Source organism: Tauraco erythrolophus, chromosome Z (assembly GCF_009769465.1).
Source record: "Tauraco erythrolophus isolate bTauEry1 chromosome Z, bTauEry1.pri, whole genome shotgun sequence".
NCBI classification, from domain to species: domain Eukaryota; kingdom Metazoa; phylum Chordata; class Aves; order Musophagiformes; family Musophagidae; genus Tauraco; species Tauraco erythrolophus.
In genome coordinates, this window is record NC_141496.1 from 84,917,476 (window position 1) to 84,935,149 (window position 17,674).

Genomic DNA, 17,674 nt, shown 5'->3' on the forward strand with positions numbered 1-17,674 from the left:
GGCTCAACATAGTGGAAATCAATGCAAATGGAAACTGTAAAATACAGATGAAATATTAGCATTTCTTATGACAGGAAGTCTTTTGGAGCATGACATACCAACCAACCCACTTTGCACCACAGAGATCTCATTATTTTATGGGCAAGTGAAGGTCTCAATGAATATGTTTGTTACTGCTAGTCCAAGAACTGATTGTGGCAGATTTTAAAGGAGCCACTGTTGAAGAACTGCACATATATATCCCTAAACTTCCCTAGACTTAATTCATTTCCAAGGTTTTGGAAACATAGCATATGTTAAATATCAAATTTGCTATTGCAGGAATAGCTGCATATTTAGTTTTCTCTCTGCTTGCTATCAAACTGTTGGCCTCTTTGCATGAATAATGCTCATTATTTCTCAACAGTTTAAATTCAGAAACTATAGCTAAGTACAGAAGGTGATAGAGCTTCTATTTAGTGGGTATGTCTTTTAAAGGAAGAGCAGTGGTTCAGTAAGGGTTGATAAATAACATAATGTAGTAGACAAATTGGCAAATGATCTTAGGCCACACTAGCCCAAGGAGTGCATGTTTTAATTTCGCAAAATTGTCAAGAAATTCTCCCTCCACCTACAAAATCTTAGGTTTGAAGAAAGACTCGGTAGATTCCCAAGTGAAATAGAGCAAACTAACTATTCCTGTGAAATTTGTGGCCATCTAATAAGGTATTTACTATTACCACTTCTGTCTAAACTTTGTGTAAGCAGCAAGATGCAAGTGCTATTTGCGACACCTTTTTTTGCCCTCTCCACAGTGCGTACCCTAATCCACAATCTAAGCAAATTGGTTTTATCCATTCATTCCTAGATACTTTCTCTTAGATCCTAAACCAACACAAAATGGTCTTTACTTAATGGTCGCTTTGTTAATACTTTGTTTTTCTAATCTCTTTCCAGAGGACAACCAGACATTGTGTCTTTGTTTGCATTTACTTCTGAGATCTGTCTCAAATTGAGCTATATAAATAGCCATCCGTACAGGCAAAACTGAGAGGGCAGTTTAGAAAGAAAAATGTCATCAGAACCTCCCACAGGCAAGAGGGGAAAGAGTCCTTTCTTCATAAGAGCCAGAAAGGACATGGACAGTTGGTTACTAAACCCTCAAGCAACTCCAGCAATTCTAACAATGTCTCTATGATGCACACTCTGTTCTTTCTATCAACCAAGCATAAGAACTGTATGTGTCAATACCATAATAACTTTCAAAAGGTACAAATACACGTATTTATCATCATATCAACTTGGCTTCTAACAATGCTCTATAAACACTATAATGAAAAAAAAATCAAACACACGAATTGGGGAAAAAAAAATCTCAGGAAGTGTCCTTATTCAGAAACAATATTAGTGTTTCAGAAATCACTCAGAAAGAATGGACATTTGGACAAACCAAATGTCTTTATCTGGAAGTAGAACAAGACTTAATAAGAAATATTTTCATATTTTAAGGATATTTCCTGTCTTAATTTAAAATATAATGCAAAGAATACTAGATCCGGTGATTGCTATTTCTGTTTGTGCTCTAAAAAGTAAAGAGAATATTTTCACAGATCTGCAATGTTTCTGGGTAAAACTTTACACCTCATAAATAAATTGCTAGAACTACTTGCAAAACCAAGTGCATGTTGCCTAATAAGTTTGCATGTGTAAAGTATGATTTATTATGGACACAGTTCAAACAGACTCAGTGAAAATTTTGCCTTATGAGTACTATTAATATCAAAAATAATTTATAGGTATTTCATAGCAGAACAGTTTATAAATACATTCACCCAGGTTGTTCTATTTCCTTCCATTCTGCTCCCTTTGGGACATTTGAGTAACGTAAAAAAAAAAATAGAAAGCTAATAGAAGATAATGGAAGGTTGTAGAAAATATTCTTCACTTTGTGTGAGCATAAAGCCATATCCATAATTGTAGCAGTTTTAAGAAGTTGTATAACAATTCTTTTCATTCAACATAATTTTTGAATGCAAAAACTAGTATTCTGATGACAAAGTTTACTCAACAGCCTTGCTCTGCGCCCCATAGTATAGAAAGGTGTTTGTCTAGTTCTGGATTTTTGAGATAAACTGATTACTTAAATATTTTTGAAAACTTTGTTTTTAGAGTTGCCAAATGCTTTTAACTTATCTCTGCAATAAATAAAGAAATAGGATGAAACTACAGATTTGGATAACTTAGAGCCTCCTTTTAAAAGTTCATTTTGCCCAACCTGAGCTCCTAGGAAGGTTCTGCATTTCAGAACAGCATTTCATGAGGACTCAGCACCTTCTAGCTGCCTTATGTTGAGGACTCAAAAGTCAGAAGTCACTGCAAAAATATAGGCAAGGACCTGATTGTGGGGGAGTTTATCTCAAAAAAAACCCTGTAAACAGAGATTCGGAGATAAAAATGTTCTAGTTACAGCTGTAGTAATTTTAATGTAAGGAATACTAACACAAAAATGGTATAACAACAATTCTTTTTAGAATCCTGGTTTTAACTCTCAATATTATCTACATAATTTCACATTTTTAATTTCAGATGACCCAAGAGTCTGTATAACATGTGTTCAGGACTATTATATGTAAGTATAGCTGTATAGCTTTTCATGCCTATACATGGTTTTAAAGCAAAAATGTGTTTTTCACTACATAGATCTGTGCTGTGTATGTTAACCCATTCCTTTTAAGTATTGTTTATCTGAGAACAGTAACTCTGGAAAAGGCTTGGGAAATGCTGAAAAACTAGCTTATCACTCACTACTGAGGCCTTTTAAACCTTATGGACTTACTTGAACTTTGCATATATGAAGAGATGAATATGGAACAGAAAGGGTCTAAAAGTTAAACACTGCCTCTGGATTTGGAATTAGTATGCTCTGAGTATACTGTGTCCAGTCCTGGTATTTGCGGTTCAGCAGGCACACCTAAAAATGTAAGGAGGTTAAGCAAAGGTAAAAAAAATACAGGTTAATTGACTGTTTGACTTAAAGGAAAAAGAAGAACTACACTGCTTTTTAGAGGGACAATTAAGAGATCTCTGTAAAAATCACCATGACAAAAGAAAATGTTGATAAAACGGCTATGCAATCTAGCTATAAACAATGGCATTGGGTTATATATTTTTACAAGTGATCCACTGTTAGCAATTCCTAATTAAACATGCATTTGTTTTTGTGCCTATATATAAAAAAGAAAATCAAATTAGTTATACTTAGAACCTGGAGGTTAGAAAAGAGGATTCATTAGTATTTGCCAGTTGAATACGTAACATAACCACAAATACACTTTGAATCCTTCATTAGAGGAATAACCTCTGTTCACTAGGATGAGAGTAAAGCTTTACTGTTACCACACGTAGAAACATACACAAAACAAACTCAATGACCTCAAAAGAAACTTACTAATGATGTTCTACTTTATCTTACAGGTATAAGCAGCGCTGCTATAGACATTGCCCAGAAAATACCTACAGAGATGAAAGTTCTCTGCAGTGCAGAGAGTGTCCTAGCAACTGTGATAGCTGTGACAAGGACAAGTGTGACTCCTGTAAGGAAGGCTTTTACCTCTCAGGTAAGCGAAGTACCAAGTATAACATATATACAAAAGATTTTAGACTTTTTCTTTCTATAAAGACTCTGGGTCTAATTTCTCAAACTCATAAATCTCTTCCATGGCAGACAGGGGAGGCTGAGAGGTATTAGCCCTTTGAAGAATTGAGTCCTTTGCATTACCATAAGGTGGTTATGTACATCAATGGTGCCGTTTGGTTCAAAGGTTGCATATACTTGACTACGAAGTCCCACATTTTCCCCCTAGCTTTGTTTTTAATACATTTCCACTCTCTTGGGCAAATTCAAAAAATACTGCATTTGATTCAGACTTTGTGAAAAGAGGGAGTTCTAACTCACAGAAGCACATGGAAACGTTTCCTTACTATTTGCAAGTCTAGTTTAACTTTTAGATCCACATAAAGTAACGAGCCTCAAACAGTCTGAAATGAGCTCAGGTAAAACCACTAAATTCCACACCAGATTCACACAAGACTAGGAATCTCTTAGCTTTATTATGAAGCTATAAATCAGACAGATCTGTTTCAGACATAGTATCAAATATGAACCACAGGAAATCCTGAGGTTATGGTATTCTTGTGCATTGCCTGTTGAAGGTACCCAGTAGTGGAGTACAAAAGCATCACACCCATGGAAAACTGTGGTCACAACCTGAGGTGGTCTGGTGGTCTATGATTTTTTCAATTGAAATTGGAGGAATTCTGGACTTAGATTTTATATTGGATCAGTATAAAAATTGGGACTTAAGATTTTTATCCAGATTTGGGCTTTCATAAGATTTGCATATGGTCAGATTTAGGATATGGATGAAAATCCATCTAGATACAAATTTAAGTGCAGATAGGTTTGAAGGTTGTGAAGTTTGCCTAAGCAACTAAGCTGAATTTAGGTTTCATATGATAAAATTAGAGTTTATAGAGCCGAAAAAATTTAATGGGTTCTTATATACTGCTTTTTTCTTAAACTGTTTCTTGCTGGACACAGAGGGATACTGTAAGTGAGGTACACCCTCGCCAGGATTGACAGAGGTCAGCAGACACCATCATGTGAGCGTCTGTTTCTCTTGCAGGTGGCACATGTGTGGATGAGTGTGGAGATGGCTTCTTCACTGATGACATCTCTAGAGAATGTGAACCTTGCCACAGGAGCTGTGCGACATGTGTTGGGTACAGCTATGAGGACTGCACTGGGTGCAAAAACAGTTTCCAGCTAGCTCGTGGGCAGTGTCTGAATCCAAGAAATTATCCACCCAGTGGGAAGTTCTGGAACGGTAAGCTGCAACAGGTCCTTTAATCTTTTCTGTTTCTCTGAAGACTACTAAAAATTTTAGAGTGTATCTACATTTTGCAGCTCAACTGAAACTGCACTTTTGTCAAACTCGTTGCCATTTTAAAAATATACTGACCAAAAACATTTGTTTCACAGAGTGAAATTAATCTACCTGCAAATAGCATAACATATTAATACAACTTCAGTGTTCCTTATCTGGTAGTTATCTTATCTGGATAGATAAAAGATTAAAAAATAAAAGGTAAAAAGACTAAAAAAAAAAGATTAAAAATATAAAAGATAAATAATAGATGAAAGTACTGGGAGTTTTTATGTAAAGTACTGGGAGCCTTGTAGCCTATCTTTTTGGCCAGTTTTGTGGCTATTGATTCCCTGCACAGCAGTGAATGTAAGTAGGAGGAAATGAAAAAGAATCAAATCTATGTGTGTGTCTGTGTGTCTGTGTGTGGTGCGTGTGTGTGTGTGGTGTGTGTGTGTAGCATGTGTTTAAAAGCAAGCTCTCTTCTTTTCCCTTCTCCTCGCAGAGCAGGCATGCACCACTGTCTAAGGGACCAAACACAGGACATTCTGGAGTTCTTGTCCTTTCTTGGCCATTTCCACAACCTTCACAAAGCAGTCAGCTCTTTCTTGGTTCTCTCATCTATAGCATGGGGAAAACAATTCTATGTTCGAAAAAAATAATAAGGGTTTTGGAAGGAAAATGCATTTAAAATTTAAAGCTGATGAAGGGAATGGTATATATCGATTTTTGAAATTATTTTCCTTCATAAGCATCTTCAAATGCATCCCGGTGCTATCACAAATTTCCTGTTAATAAAGTGTTAAATGAAAAGTGCGTAGTAGAATATTTGTCACTGCCATTGTGTCAGTTATATAAAGTACTATTTAATGGGTTGTATTACTAAATGAGGCAGTGGTAGTGGTGCATTTATCACCCAGCACACAAATTGAAACTCATTTGCTATGAATATTCATTCTTTTAAAGTAAAACCTGTGGGTCACATGAAATCTTAATAGTCAGGATTGCAAGCAGCACTTTTTAATTATATGTACATCATACCCTCCAACAAAGGGTAAAATGTCATCTAGAGTTTCAACAGCAGCTTTGCTGATCACCATGAACAAAGAGAAAAGTCAGTGTCATATAATCCTTTCACTCTCTTTATAGTTTCAAGGCATCAGTTGGAATAGTATGTTCAATTTTGGGCACAGTGTTTAAAGACAGAAATGGGCCAATTAGAAAGGAAACAGTGAGGATTACCAGAAATCTAGGGGAAAAATTGTTTACAGTGAACGTTTGAGATTAATGAGGGGCTTGAGACTAAACGAGAACGCTAAAAGGAATACAATCTCAAAGAAGAATGGAATAGGTTGGCCCTCCGTAAGTGCGGTAAATAGGATTTAAAACACAAAAAAGGAGTTTTAGATTTCGCCTAGGAAAAAAGAGGACTTTCAAATGGAATGATGGAGTACTAGCAGAATCTTTGAGGAAGTGTCAGGATTTCTGTCACTAGGGGTCTTTACAAACACAGAAAAAGCATCTAACATAGATGCTTACTGAGTGGAGCAAGAGACTAGGTAACTTAAAGTCCCGTCCAGTTTTATTTTTCTATCAAAGACAATTTTTTTTCTAACTCCTATGTCTTTATTTGACTGAAACACATCAGACAGTGACTATCCTTAGATCTATATGACCTTGCATTAAAAATGAAAATTTATTAACAAATATTAAAAAAAAATGACCATTTCTATTCATTGCTTATCTACGGAGAAACGTTGTAGCAAAAAGAATAACGTTCCTTCACTTCAAAAAAAGGTCAGAGAGACCTAAGAAGGAGAAATATTAATAGAAAGTTGGTCTCCTCCATGCATTTCCTTGTGTTCCATCCCTATGAGTAAGTATTTTTTCAATTTGAAACTATCTACATCAGTGCCATCAAAAGAGCACATCTGTAGCTTGGTCTATCTATTGGTTATCTATTTCTCACGTGGTCAAACGATGTGACCCATTATCAGCTTTTTTCTTTTGAGCAGGCAGCTGATGCAGTTCTGTATGTATCGGCATTGCTGGGCAGTGAAACCTCTTTCTGACTTGCACACAGGTTTTTTTTCCTTTCAGTAGTTAAAATACATCTTACTTACGAGCATTTCAAACAGTAAGATACTTCCCTCGCAGAGCTGTACTGGCTTGAGCATTAATGACTGCTCCAAAGTCACTGGATTCCTGCTGCAGCTGGTGACGGGAGTCCAGGGAACCTGGCTGGAAACCCTTCACCTTCTCTTGGATAGACTTGCTGAGATTCCTGCAGTGTGGCAGCAGCTGTGCCATGTAACTGCTGGGAAAGTGATGTTGAACTTGGTGTTATCCGGAGCCTTTACTCACCAGGGTAGGCTTTCATACAGTAGTAACCTTCGAGTCAAAATGTTAATGAAGTTGTCAATGTCTTTACAGAAGTTACACCCTAAATAACTACATTTATCAACAGTTTGTGAGGTTTCTTGCTCAGATACTGTAGGATCACCTGGTTCTCATAACAGTCGTTATCATTTGCTAATTAACAACAAAATCTAAATAGTTGATTTTCTGGCTAGAATATCACTCTTTCACTCATTTCTTTTGATGACGCATTCAAGAGGCAGATATCAGCTAAGTCCAGATTTCCAGCTGTGCCATCCATATTTGAAATTTTCGTTCCACAGTGAACATATTTAACAAAAAATAAAAGATTCAGGCAGGAGCAAACCACATTGAACTCCAGCATTACATCACACCAATAGGGTAGTTCCTAGTTAGAGACTATAGTACATTTCACACCCTGATAATATTTCAAAATACAAGGATAATTTAAAAAAATTTAAAAAAAGAAATAAAAAAAAAGGAGGGAAAAGAAAAGAAACAGAGCGTCACTATCTGTTACAATTATTTATTTCATTGCCAAAAGCTTTCTGAAAAACAATAAAATTTAGGAGAGGCAGTCACTGTCTTTTATTGTTTTGTTCAACAATGCTGTAGGATCAGTACAAGAATGGACAAAATGAAAACCTATCTGTGCTGCTTGAAACTTACTGTCAGTGAGGATTCTGGCTGGCATACCTGCACAGAAAAACTCCCTAGGCCTGGCACAGTGATCCCTCTCCAGATCTCCTTAAGCATTTCTGTAGGGCCTCCTATTTTCCATTATTTATTTTAAAGAAAATTATGGGGACAGAGCAAACACTTTTTTCTTTCATACATGAACGCAAAGTCATGGCATTTTTCCAAGTTTTTCACTGCTTCCTCTGGACAGATCTCCAAATATTTTATCCCAGTTTACTTTTTTAGTTCTTTAGCTTGCTCATAGCTACTTTGATTTTTTCCAGGGTTATTTCTTCTTAGCAAAATATAAGGATCTTCCATCTCATCTGTCGTCAAACTCAGTTTCCAAGGGCAGCCTGTCATGCAGCATGGGCATGGTCCAAGAAGCTTGTATAATCTGCAAGGAATATTAAAATACTTTCATATTTGTTCACCAGCCCAGTGTGGGCAAGACTGCAGCTGACATTTGGCTTTTGGCTCTCATTTTCTCTGCGTGTTTATCAATATACGCTCTTTCCACTGGCTGCTCAGTGTCCTCAACACATTTGCATTGGTGCAGCACCATGGCAGAGCTGCCTCTGAGCTTCAGTGGCCTGAATTAAAAGATCGAATTAAAGAATCTAATTAAAGAATACTAGCCAGAAAATTGTTAGTCCTCCCGCTTCACGGGATTGAGCTGGGCGTGGGGGCCAAGTATGAAGCAAACAGCCTCGCCTCTGTCATGGGAATGGAGATGAGATCGCACCAAGCTCATCTCCAGCACATGCCCTGCTCCAGACAATGCGGGAAGACAACACAACTAGGAAGATAGCCAAAACTTACAAATCTGGTAGTTTACTTCAGCTTTTACCATGTTAGTCTTCTATTTACTCTTTTTCTCTAGAAATGTTGCTAATAGAGTTGAGGTATTAGACCTTGAGCTGTATTTATAAATAATGAAGCCACTTCTCTTCGGCCCTTCCAGCCACATGGATTCAGTGAGTTCCATTGTGGTTTTACCGACTGTGTCGACGTACCATGTAGGACAAAGTGAGTTTTGGGAAACGAAGAGTGTTGTTTTGTTTGGTTCCAAGGCTAACGTAAATTAAAGGGCAGCACATCAGAGCCTACCACAGAGAAACCAACACAGAATCTGATTTTCTTTGCAATTTGAGAGACTAGTCAATCTAGGTGAGGATTAAAACCATTGTGAATGTGGTATACACTTTTTTCCCATGTTTAAGCTTTCACTTCTATTTCTTATGCAAGGATAAATGATAAACAACTCTCATGAATTTTATTGAGCACACACTCCAACAACCAAAACATTCTATTAAAAAAACAACTTTCTAAAATGATATTTACTTTGGGAGTATACTACAGTTCAACTCATATCAGGAATCATTAATAAGACATATCCAGGTCTGAAATAATGAAACAGACCATGTCTGTTAGCCAGGCTTTTAAAAAGACAGGGCAAGCCAAGAAAGAGGCCGGGGGGGGGGGGGGGGGGGGGGGGGTGGGGGGGGGGGGGGGGGGGGGGGGGGGGGGGGGGGGGGCAAGAAAAGTTTGAGCTCTGTGTTTCTAGCGTGAAACATCTGTATTTTATCTCATGTACCAGATGATGAAATGACTTTGGAAGCCAGGAGACACACTAGTGTAAGCTTGATTCACCAAGTGAATACACACACCCTTTCAACTGGATTAGACACTTTGCAAGTTATGGTCAGGTCTTCATTTTGCCTGTTCACTGTAAATACCGCACCCTAAAAACTTGTTCATTCCTCAGTCACACAGTTTAGTCTACCACATTCTTCTGAAAAGTAAAAAAGGAAAAAATGGGTATGGAATGAGGTCTGTTTCTGATGCAAACTCAGAACAGAATATGTGCTTCTTTACTTGCAGATAATATGTGCTGTAGTAAATTACACAGCTAAATAGCAGCTGGTTCTGTTTACTGTTGTATACCACCCCCAAGAATAAGAGCAACCTCCCATAAGCAGCCATTGACCAACTGCATCCATCTTGAGTATTTTCCTTTTCCTAAATACAGAGTAAAACAAGAATAGTTAAAAATTTCTGATTGAGAGAAAACAATAATTTAGGCTTTAAAAGGATTATTTAAAAGGACCTTAATGCAGCTATGCAGGTACACATATAAAGGTCTCAGAATGTGGTAGTGGGGAAAAAAAGAATGGGGTGGTCAGAAGACAGTGGAGAAATCAGCAGAAAGGGAGAACGGGTCATAGTCTTCCAAATGTGAAAATGTTATGACATTTAGAGTGCAGAATTAAAGCACCACAGGAAGATTTAGGAGACCTTTTTTAAGCATCACCCATATGTGAAACTTCAGGTTGCTAGAGGCAATCAGAAATGATTCATTACCCTGTATGTTCTTAGGCATGACAATTTCATACTCTAGCTATTTGTTTGTAAAGTAATACCATGGTTGTTACAAGATAACTAGATTGGGAATTAATGGTTATTGGGGATTGCGATTTACTTCTCAGCACTCCTTTAGTTTCCTTAAATTTACAGTTCACATAAGTCTTCAAAATGGGATAAGTCTAGTAGTTTATTACATACGTATGTTGTTTTCATTATGTTTTACCGTGCCTGTGTAATTGTAATTACCTCATGGAGATACGTAACCTGTTTTTGTGGTTTTATTCATGACTCTATCAGTTTTGCACGGCCAGTGCTACGCACAGAATAAAATCTAACAAACTAAGTAGCATCTCAACTGGATCACATTCAAATCACATCTCACTACACAATGTAAAACCTAGACAGGTCACCTTCTAAAAGGAATATGCTTGCACTTAAAAACAGCCATGGCACTTCATTTCCTTCTGCGTTCCTCACTGCAGCAATTGTGCCACAGTCCAACAATAAAATACACTGTAAAAATACTCTCCTTGTAGAAGTCAATGTGTTTTTAACTAGAAGCTAAGAGTATTACAAATGTATGCGTGGAGCTACTTTGACAGCAACCTAAAAATACAAGTTTTTAAGTAAGTTTCCCTTTTACTCATAGATGACTGAACAAATAAGATTTAAAATGAAGAAAACAAACCATCTTTTATGCATTTGAACATTTACTGCTTGCACTACCTGACATAAAGATCCACTGTCCAAAAGGACCTGATAGAGAGAGCAAGATGGACAGCACAAAGACAATGAGTATCTACTAGTAAGAACTCTTACAATGCAGTTGTGGAATTAAGGAGGGACCATAAGGCACTTCAAATGCTGTTATATTTAAAAGCATCTCTTTTCAGATACGGTCATATGTCTGCTCCTGTGTCCTCAGGTTTTGTAGAGGGTTTCATGCTGGGTTTTTTCTTAATAGACTTCACATTTTCCAGAACAAGTGGAAGAGGATTATGCTCCTGTCCACATGGACCTGTGCTTTTCAAACCTGAATATTTTTGAGGATTCATTTAATCTTTCTCTAAAATCAGACTGAAAAAATCTAGGATCTCAAAGAAAGATCATTTAAGTAAAAAGAGAAGAGACATGGAGATATCGTGTTAAACGGAGCTAGAATTTCACTCTTTTCCTTGATTCACTTTGGGGTCACAGTTAAAGTCTTAAAGCACTAGGTTTCAAGAAACTCTGCCATTGTCTCATTCATGTTGCACAAGCCTAACCGAGAAAATAGAAAAAAAAAATATTTTTCAGTCTTTTCCCACCCTTCGAGTTAGATAATCCCTTGAATAGACCAAATGGCCAAGAGTACTATGATAGCTTCAGAGCTACAGAAAACTTTATCTCAAGAAATGGCACAGTGTGATTCAGTTTCTCAGTTTCTAGAAAGGAATAGGAGAGACTAAGCTGGGTGTGTGTCAAAACTGTTACTCCTTCTGATAGACACAAGAATCAATGTGACATTGAGTCAGATTCTGATCTAAATAGAGTTTAAACAGAAAGTGTTTTCATTTGGGGTAAAAAAAAAAATAGAGTATAAGCATAAGGATAAGAACAGCTCAGTAGGTCTGAAAAGGTCACACGTTTTGGCCTTTAAAAAAAGAAGAGCAGAGCGGTATAATAACAGAATACAGTGGTTTTTCAGAGTCAATGTCTCACATTTAGAATATAGGTAGTGTACAACTTTACATCATAGATTACGGCTTCTACATTTACAAGATTCATTTGAAACCATAAGAGCTACAGACTGAAATTTTAAAGGAAAGTTTGTTGGATCCTCATGTGCAGAATGGCATCCTGTAGGGGAAAGCAAAACACAACCCAAAAGGTAAAACCAGTCATTTCTAAGTTTTCCATTCTGTGCAAGAAAATTACATTTAGAAACATCACATTATTCTAAATGTGTTTTGGATATTTTTTTAGTAAATGAAAGTCCATTTCCAGTCAGTAAAGAGCTTTATCACAAGAAAAACTCGTTTTAGCTGTCCAGAATTTAAAAAGATAAAAAAATAATTGTAAGATTTCCGCTGTCAATATTAAAAGTTAAAGCATTTGAGTGCTTGTATTTGACTCCTGTGCCAACTAGCAGAAGCCCAATTGCTTGTGTACATTCCCCTCTGGTGGCGACTGGCACATATTACAGAAAACAACAAAGGCTGCCACAGGGGCAAGGATTAAATGGAAATAAAAAGTACTTAACTGAAAAAGATCTTTATTTTTAATTATGAGGCTTGAAATGTTTTTGAAACAATGAACTCGTTTAAACATTCTTCAGCAGTAGTTAACAACTTCTCTGCTTAACCTTCCCTTCCTGGTATTTATTTTTTATATTACACCAACTCTCTTGCCAGGATCAAGGTCCTTTTTCCCTGGCAAAGCATACTTCAGTAATATTTCTGGCTTGCTTCTTCAAACACATAACTGATATTAAGTTACGGCACTTAAAACTACCCAGTAGGGATTTTAAAAAAAATAAAACATAAGCCAGAGTAAGGTAGCTGGATGCAAAGCTGCTGAAAAGGGAAATGAAAATTTGTGTTATTTACTGCATATTTAGAAAAGGCCAATGACATTTTCAGTGGGAAAATCAGAACCCTCCATTGATAAATTCCGAAGGTTTATCAAAGCAACTGATGGAAGAATGGAGGATGTGCAACTGCAGGCAGATATCAGGAACAGATGGTCTTTCTTTCAGCCAAGGTTCTAGAGGCAAAGTGAAAAACATTAATTAAACACTACATGGTTGTGTAACATATCATCAGTTATTCAATGTTCCTTTTCAGAGAGTATCAAATGACTAGCCTATAAAAGGGAAACATCATAGGATTTGCAGGCAAGTGGGGATCTTCTCTCAAGAGCAGAAAAACAGAGGAGGTCTGCATATCTTAGGATGAGAGACTAGAAAGTCTATTAACAACAAACATCCAGCTTTTCTGGAGTATTCCTTACGTTCTTACATATGACATCAAGAAGGACACTCTTTAAGGATTTGTCCACTAGTTAAGGAACAGGAAAAACATGGAGCTAAGGAGTAGCATCTCCAAAAAAATCTTGTGACAGTGAATTTCTGCATCTCACAAAAGTAAGCAATGGTCACCAGCAAGCTACTTTGAGGATTATTTGGATAAGCAAACTGAAAATTCTTGCATGCTATATGGTTAGGTACATCTACAGGCTTGAGAGAGACTTGAATTATCCTGTGGATACACAGGCACCTAAAAAGACTAGAATCCTCTTGGAACAGCATGTTGTAATCTAAAATATAGAAAATGGGTCTTGAGCAGGGGAAAAAATCTGTAGAAATATGTCAGCAAAAGACAGAAAGGATCTAAACTCATAGGACCTGCTATTGCAGAAAGCCTTACAAGATATCCACATCCATGCACTTAAAAGGATCAAGAAAAGCAGAACAAAATGCTCATTCTCCACAAGAAGGATGAGACTTACAGGGAAATAAAAATTATAATTTAAAATTACTTTGTGACTCTAGTTCTTCACTCCTTAAACTACATTTATATTATTATATCTATATGTAAATATATAACTTACACATAGATAGGGCAAAATGCAGAGCCTAATCAGGATTTCTCAAGAGATCTCCTTTCACCCTAAATGTTCAGTGAATCCAACAACTGCCTCCTCAGCAGCAGGAACCTCATTGCAAAGAGCCCCAGAACTGAGGCCCCAGTTACGCTGGGGACACCAGAAGATGGGGCATTTCATTGCTGCTGCAGGCAGTGCTGAGCTCACTTCACTCACTGAGGTCTCCTTCTGTCTCTCCAGTCCTTCGTCGCTACCTACCACTGTGCTCCCACCCCTGCGACTTCAGAGATTACTTATTAGTAAATTCCTCCCCCTCCACCTCCTGGGCTTCCGATGATTATACGTTACTTCCATCTTTTCTTCTTCCACAAGCCAGGAACTCTGCACCTTCCTCGCTTGTTCGTGTCTTTCTGAAGAGCTTTTCTGGAGGTTTTCAGTTTTGCACACTGATAATTACCTGACCACTTAGGTTCAGACATGGTCGATATGAAGTCATGAAGGGGACACAGCCTTCCCGTGTACTCAAACCCAGGGGTTTTATGTCAGCTTTTTAGCAGTGCTTGAGGCTGCATATCGCAAAATTAAGTTTCAGGCATTTTCTACCTCCAGAAGGCCTCTGGACCTTTGGAGTTGAAAATTGTCTTCAGGTGGTACTTTAATACTGTTCTAGTCCCACCTGTCTTGGTCCTTGATAGGTCTCTGACTCACCATGGCCATCAACACTTCTGGCTACTAAAGCCAATTCTAAAGCTGTTTGGTGGCTTGCAGGGTGCACACAAGAGTCTGAGACTTTGTCCATTGGCCTCCAACTGGGCAGACCCAATCTCTAGTCTGAACTTTCACAATCCACATTCGTCCTGATACTGTGCACCCCTCTTCTGTTACATACATGATCCTATGGATCCTATGGCCTGTGCCTGGACCCTGAAAACACTCTTGGGCTCTTGTTCAGGGATGGCAGAGATGCTGTAGCTACAAGGGTGATGACAAGGAGAACTCTCCTATTTTCTTGCTTCAGAATCATACGATGGTTAGGGTTGAAAGGGTCCTTAAAGATCACCTAGTTCCAATCTCCCTGCCATGGGCAGAGACGCCTTCCACTAGATCTCGTTGCTCAAAGCCTCATCCAACCTGGCCTTGAACACTTTCGGGGATGGAGCATCCACAACATCTCTGGGCAACCTGTTCCGGTGCTTCATGACCATCAGAGTGAAAAATTCCTTCCTTATATCTAATCTAAATCTCCCTCTTTAAGTTTAAATCCATTGCCCCTTTTCCTATCACTACATGTCCTTGTAAAAAGTCCCTCTTCAGCTTTCCTGTAGGTCCTCTTTAAGTACTGGAAGGCTGCTAGAAGATCTCCTCTGAGCTTTCTCTTCTCCAGGCTGAAGAACCTCAACTCTCCCTCAGCCTGTCTTCATAGGAGAGGTGCTCCAGCCCTCGGATCATCTTTGTGGCCCTCCTCTGGACCCGTTCCAGCATCTCCATGTCCTTCTTGTGTTGGGGATTCTAGAGCTGAATGCAGTATTCCAGGCGGGGTTTCACAAGAGCAGAGTAGAGGGGCAGAATCACTTCCCTTGACCTGCTGGACACATTTCTTTGGATGCAGCCCAGGACACGGTTGGCTTTCTGGGCTGCCAGCGCACATTGCCAGCTCATGTTTTGCTTCTCATCCACCAGCATCCCAAAGTCCTTCTCCTCAGGGCTGCTTTCAATCCAATTCTCACCCAGCCTGTACTTGTGCTTGGGATTGCCCCAACCCGTGTGCAAGACTTTGCACTCTGCCTTGTTGAACTTCATGAGGTTCTCACAGGTCCACCTCTCCAGCCTGACAAGGTCCCTCTGAATGGCATCCCTTCCCTCCAGCGTGTCCACAACACCACACAACTTGGTGTCGTCAGCAAACTTGCTGAGGGTCCACTTGATCCCACTGTCTATGTCACTAACAAAGGTGTTAAACAGCACTGGTCCCAACACCAACCCCAACACCACTTTTCACTGGCCTCCACTTGAACATCAAGCTGTTGACTGCAACACTTGGAGTATAATCATCCAGCCAATTCCTTATCCACCAAGTGGCCCATCCATCAAATCCATGTCTCTTCAATTTAGAGAAAAGGATGTTGTGCAGGACAGTGACAAATGCTTTGGACAAGTCCAGGTAGATGATATCAGTTGCTCTGCTTTTATCCACCAACACTGTAACCCCATCATAGAAGACCACCAAAATTGTCAGGCATGATTTGCCCTTAGTGAAGCCATGTTGGCTGTCACAAATCACCTCCTTTTTTTTCCATGTGCCTTAGCATAGTCGCCAGGAGGATCTGCTCCATGATCTTGCCGGGCACAGAGGTGAAACTGACTGGCCTGTAGTTCCCTGGGTCTTCCTTTTTTCCCTTTTTATAAATGAGGGCTATGTTTCCCCTTTTCCAGTCATTGGGAACTTCAGTGGATTGCCACAGCTCCTCAAATATGATGGATAATGGTTTAGCAACTTCATCTGCCAGTTCCCTCAGGACCCACAGATGCATCTCATCAGTTCCCATGGACTTGTGCACCTTCAGGTTCCTTAGATGGTCTCGGACCTGATCTTCTCCCAACAGTGGGCGGTTCTTCATTCTCCCAATCCCTGCCTTTGCCTTCTGTGACTTGGGCTGTGCCAGCCAGAGCACTTGCCAGTGAAGACTGAGGCAAAAAGTTCATTGAGTGCCACAGCCTTCTCCATATCCCGGGTAAAGAGGCCTCCCGTTTCCTTCCAGAGAGGATCCACATTTTGCCTAGTCCTCCTTTTATCACTGAAATACTTGTAATAATAATTATTAATATTTTTATTATTATTCCTCCCTCTTCTGCCCCTCTATTGTTATTCACATACACACTTTTCTGAGTGTCTCTCTACTTAATAAAATTCCCACCATTTCCCCTTTTTTTCAGCAAAATCAAAAGAAAGTTACTGTCTCTGTCCGCTAGCCCACAATTACTTCTTCATCAGACATCCATTTACCCATTGTTATAATTGCTCAGATAAAAATACAGAGCTGCATGCTGATACCTATCACATTGCACAGCAGACTTCATCTGTATTAAGTATGATCTCGGAATCTTCTTGTTGCTTTGGAGCTGAGTAACACGTTGAACAGTGCAAAGCATAACCAAAGTCTTAGTTTGCCACAGGCATAAAAATGCCATTTGCCACACATCAAACTCTTCTTTTTGGAGAGAAATAGCGGGCAATAGCTTTGTGGAGAACTATTTAACATATTTTCTTTCCAAACACTCATTTCTCCCTCTTTCCTACTCAGAGTTTTCTTCCTTCGATACAGGGTAACTGTGTTCTGCAATCAGCTAGCACAAAATCTCCGTGAAAATACCTCACTACAACAAGCCTACAAAATTTACCTACTTTCTAGTTCTTCCTGTTTGTAATCTATTAGGATCACAGATCTGGATTTAGTTTTGGAGCACTACCTTGAAACTAACATTAGTAAGCTAGATTATTGTTCTCATTTGCAATGAGCAGTCCAGAACAGTGCCTTGGTGAATCCTAGGATAACATTCATGTTTTCCTTTACTACAACCCGTAACTTATCATTTAAGAGAGTGGAGTTGAACACAATCATCAAGTTCTTCAACTTTGTGAATCAAAAAATTCACAGAGGTACATTTTCCAAACAGGTTAGAAAAAGCCATAGGAAACAGCCCTCATAAAGGGAGGGGAAATGAACAGAAAAAGACTATAAGAGAGTAAAAAAAGAAACTTT

At 38.6% G+C, this 17,674-nt stretch overlaps 1 protein-coding gene across 2 annotated transcripts in view; it reads left to right on the forward strand.

Annotated features, from left to right (window-relative positions):
- The window catches only part of PCSK5 (proprotein convertase subtilisin/kexin type 5), a 256,122-nt gene that overhangs the window by 225,120 nt on the left and 13,328 nt on the right, over positions 1-17,674 (forward strand). For both annotated transcript variants that reach the window (XM_086629996.1, XM_086629997.1), the window contains exons 25-27: positions 2,566-2,608; positions 3,454-3,596; positions 4,665-4,865. In XM_086629996.1, coding sequence (XP_086486122.1) covers positions 2,566-2,608; positions 3,454-3,596; positions 4,665-4,865 — 387 coding nt within the window. The remainder of the gene's footprint in view (positions 1-2,565; positions 2,609-3,453; positions 3,597-4,664; positions 4,866-17,674) is intronic.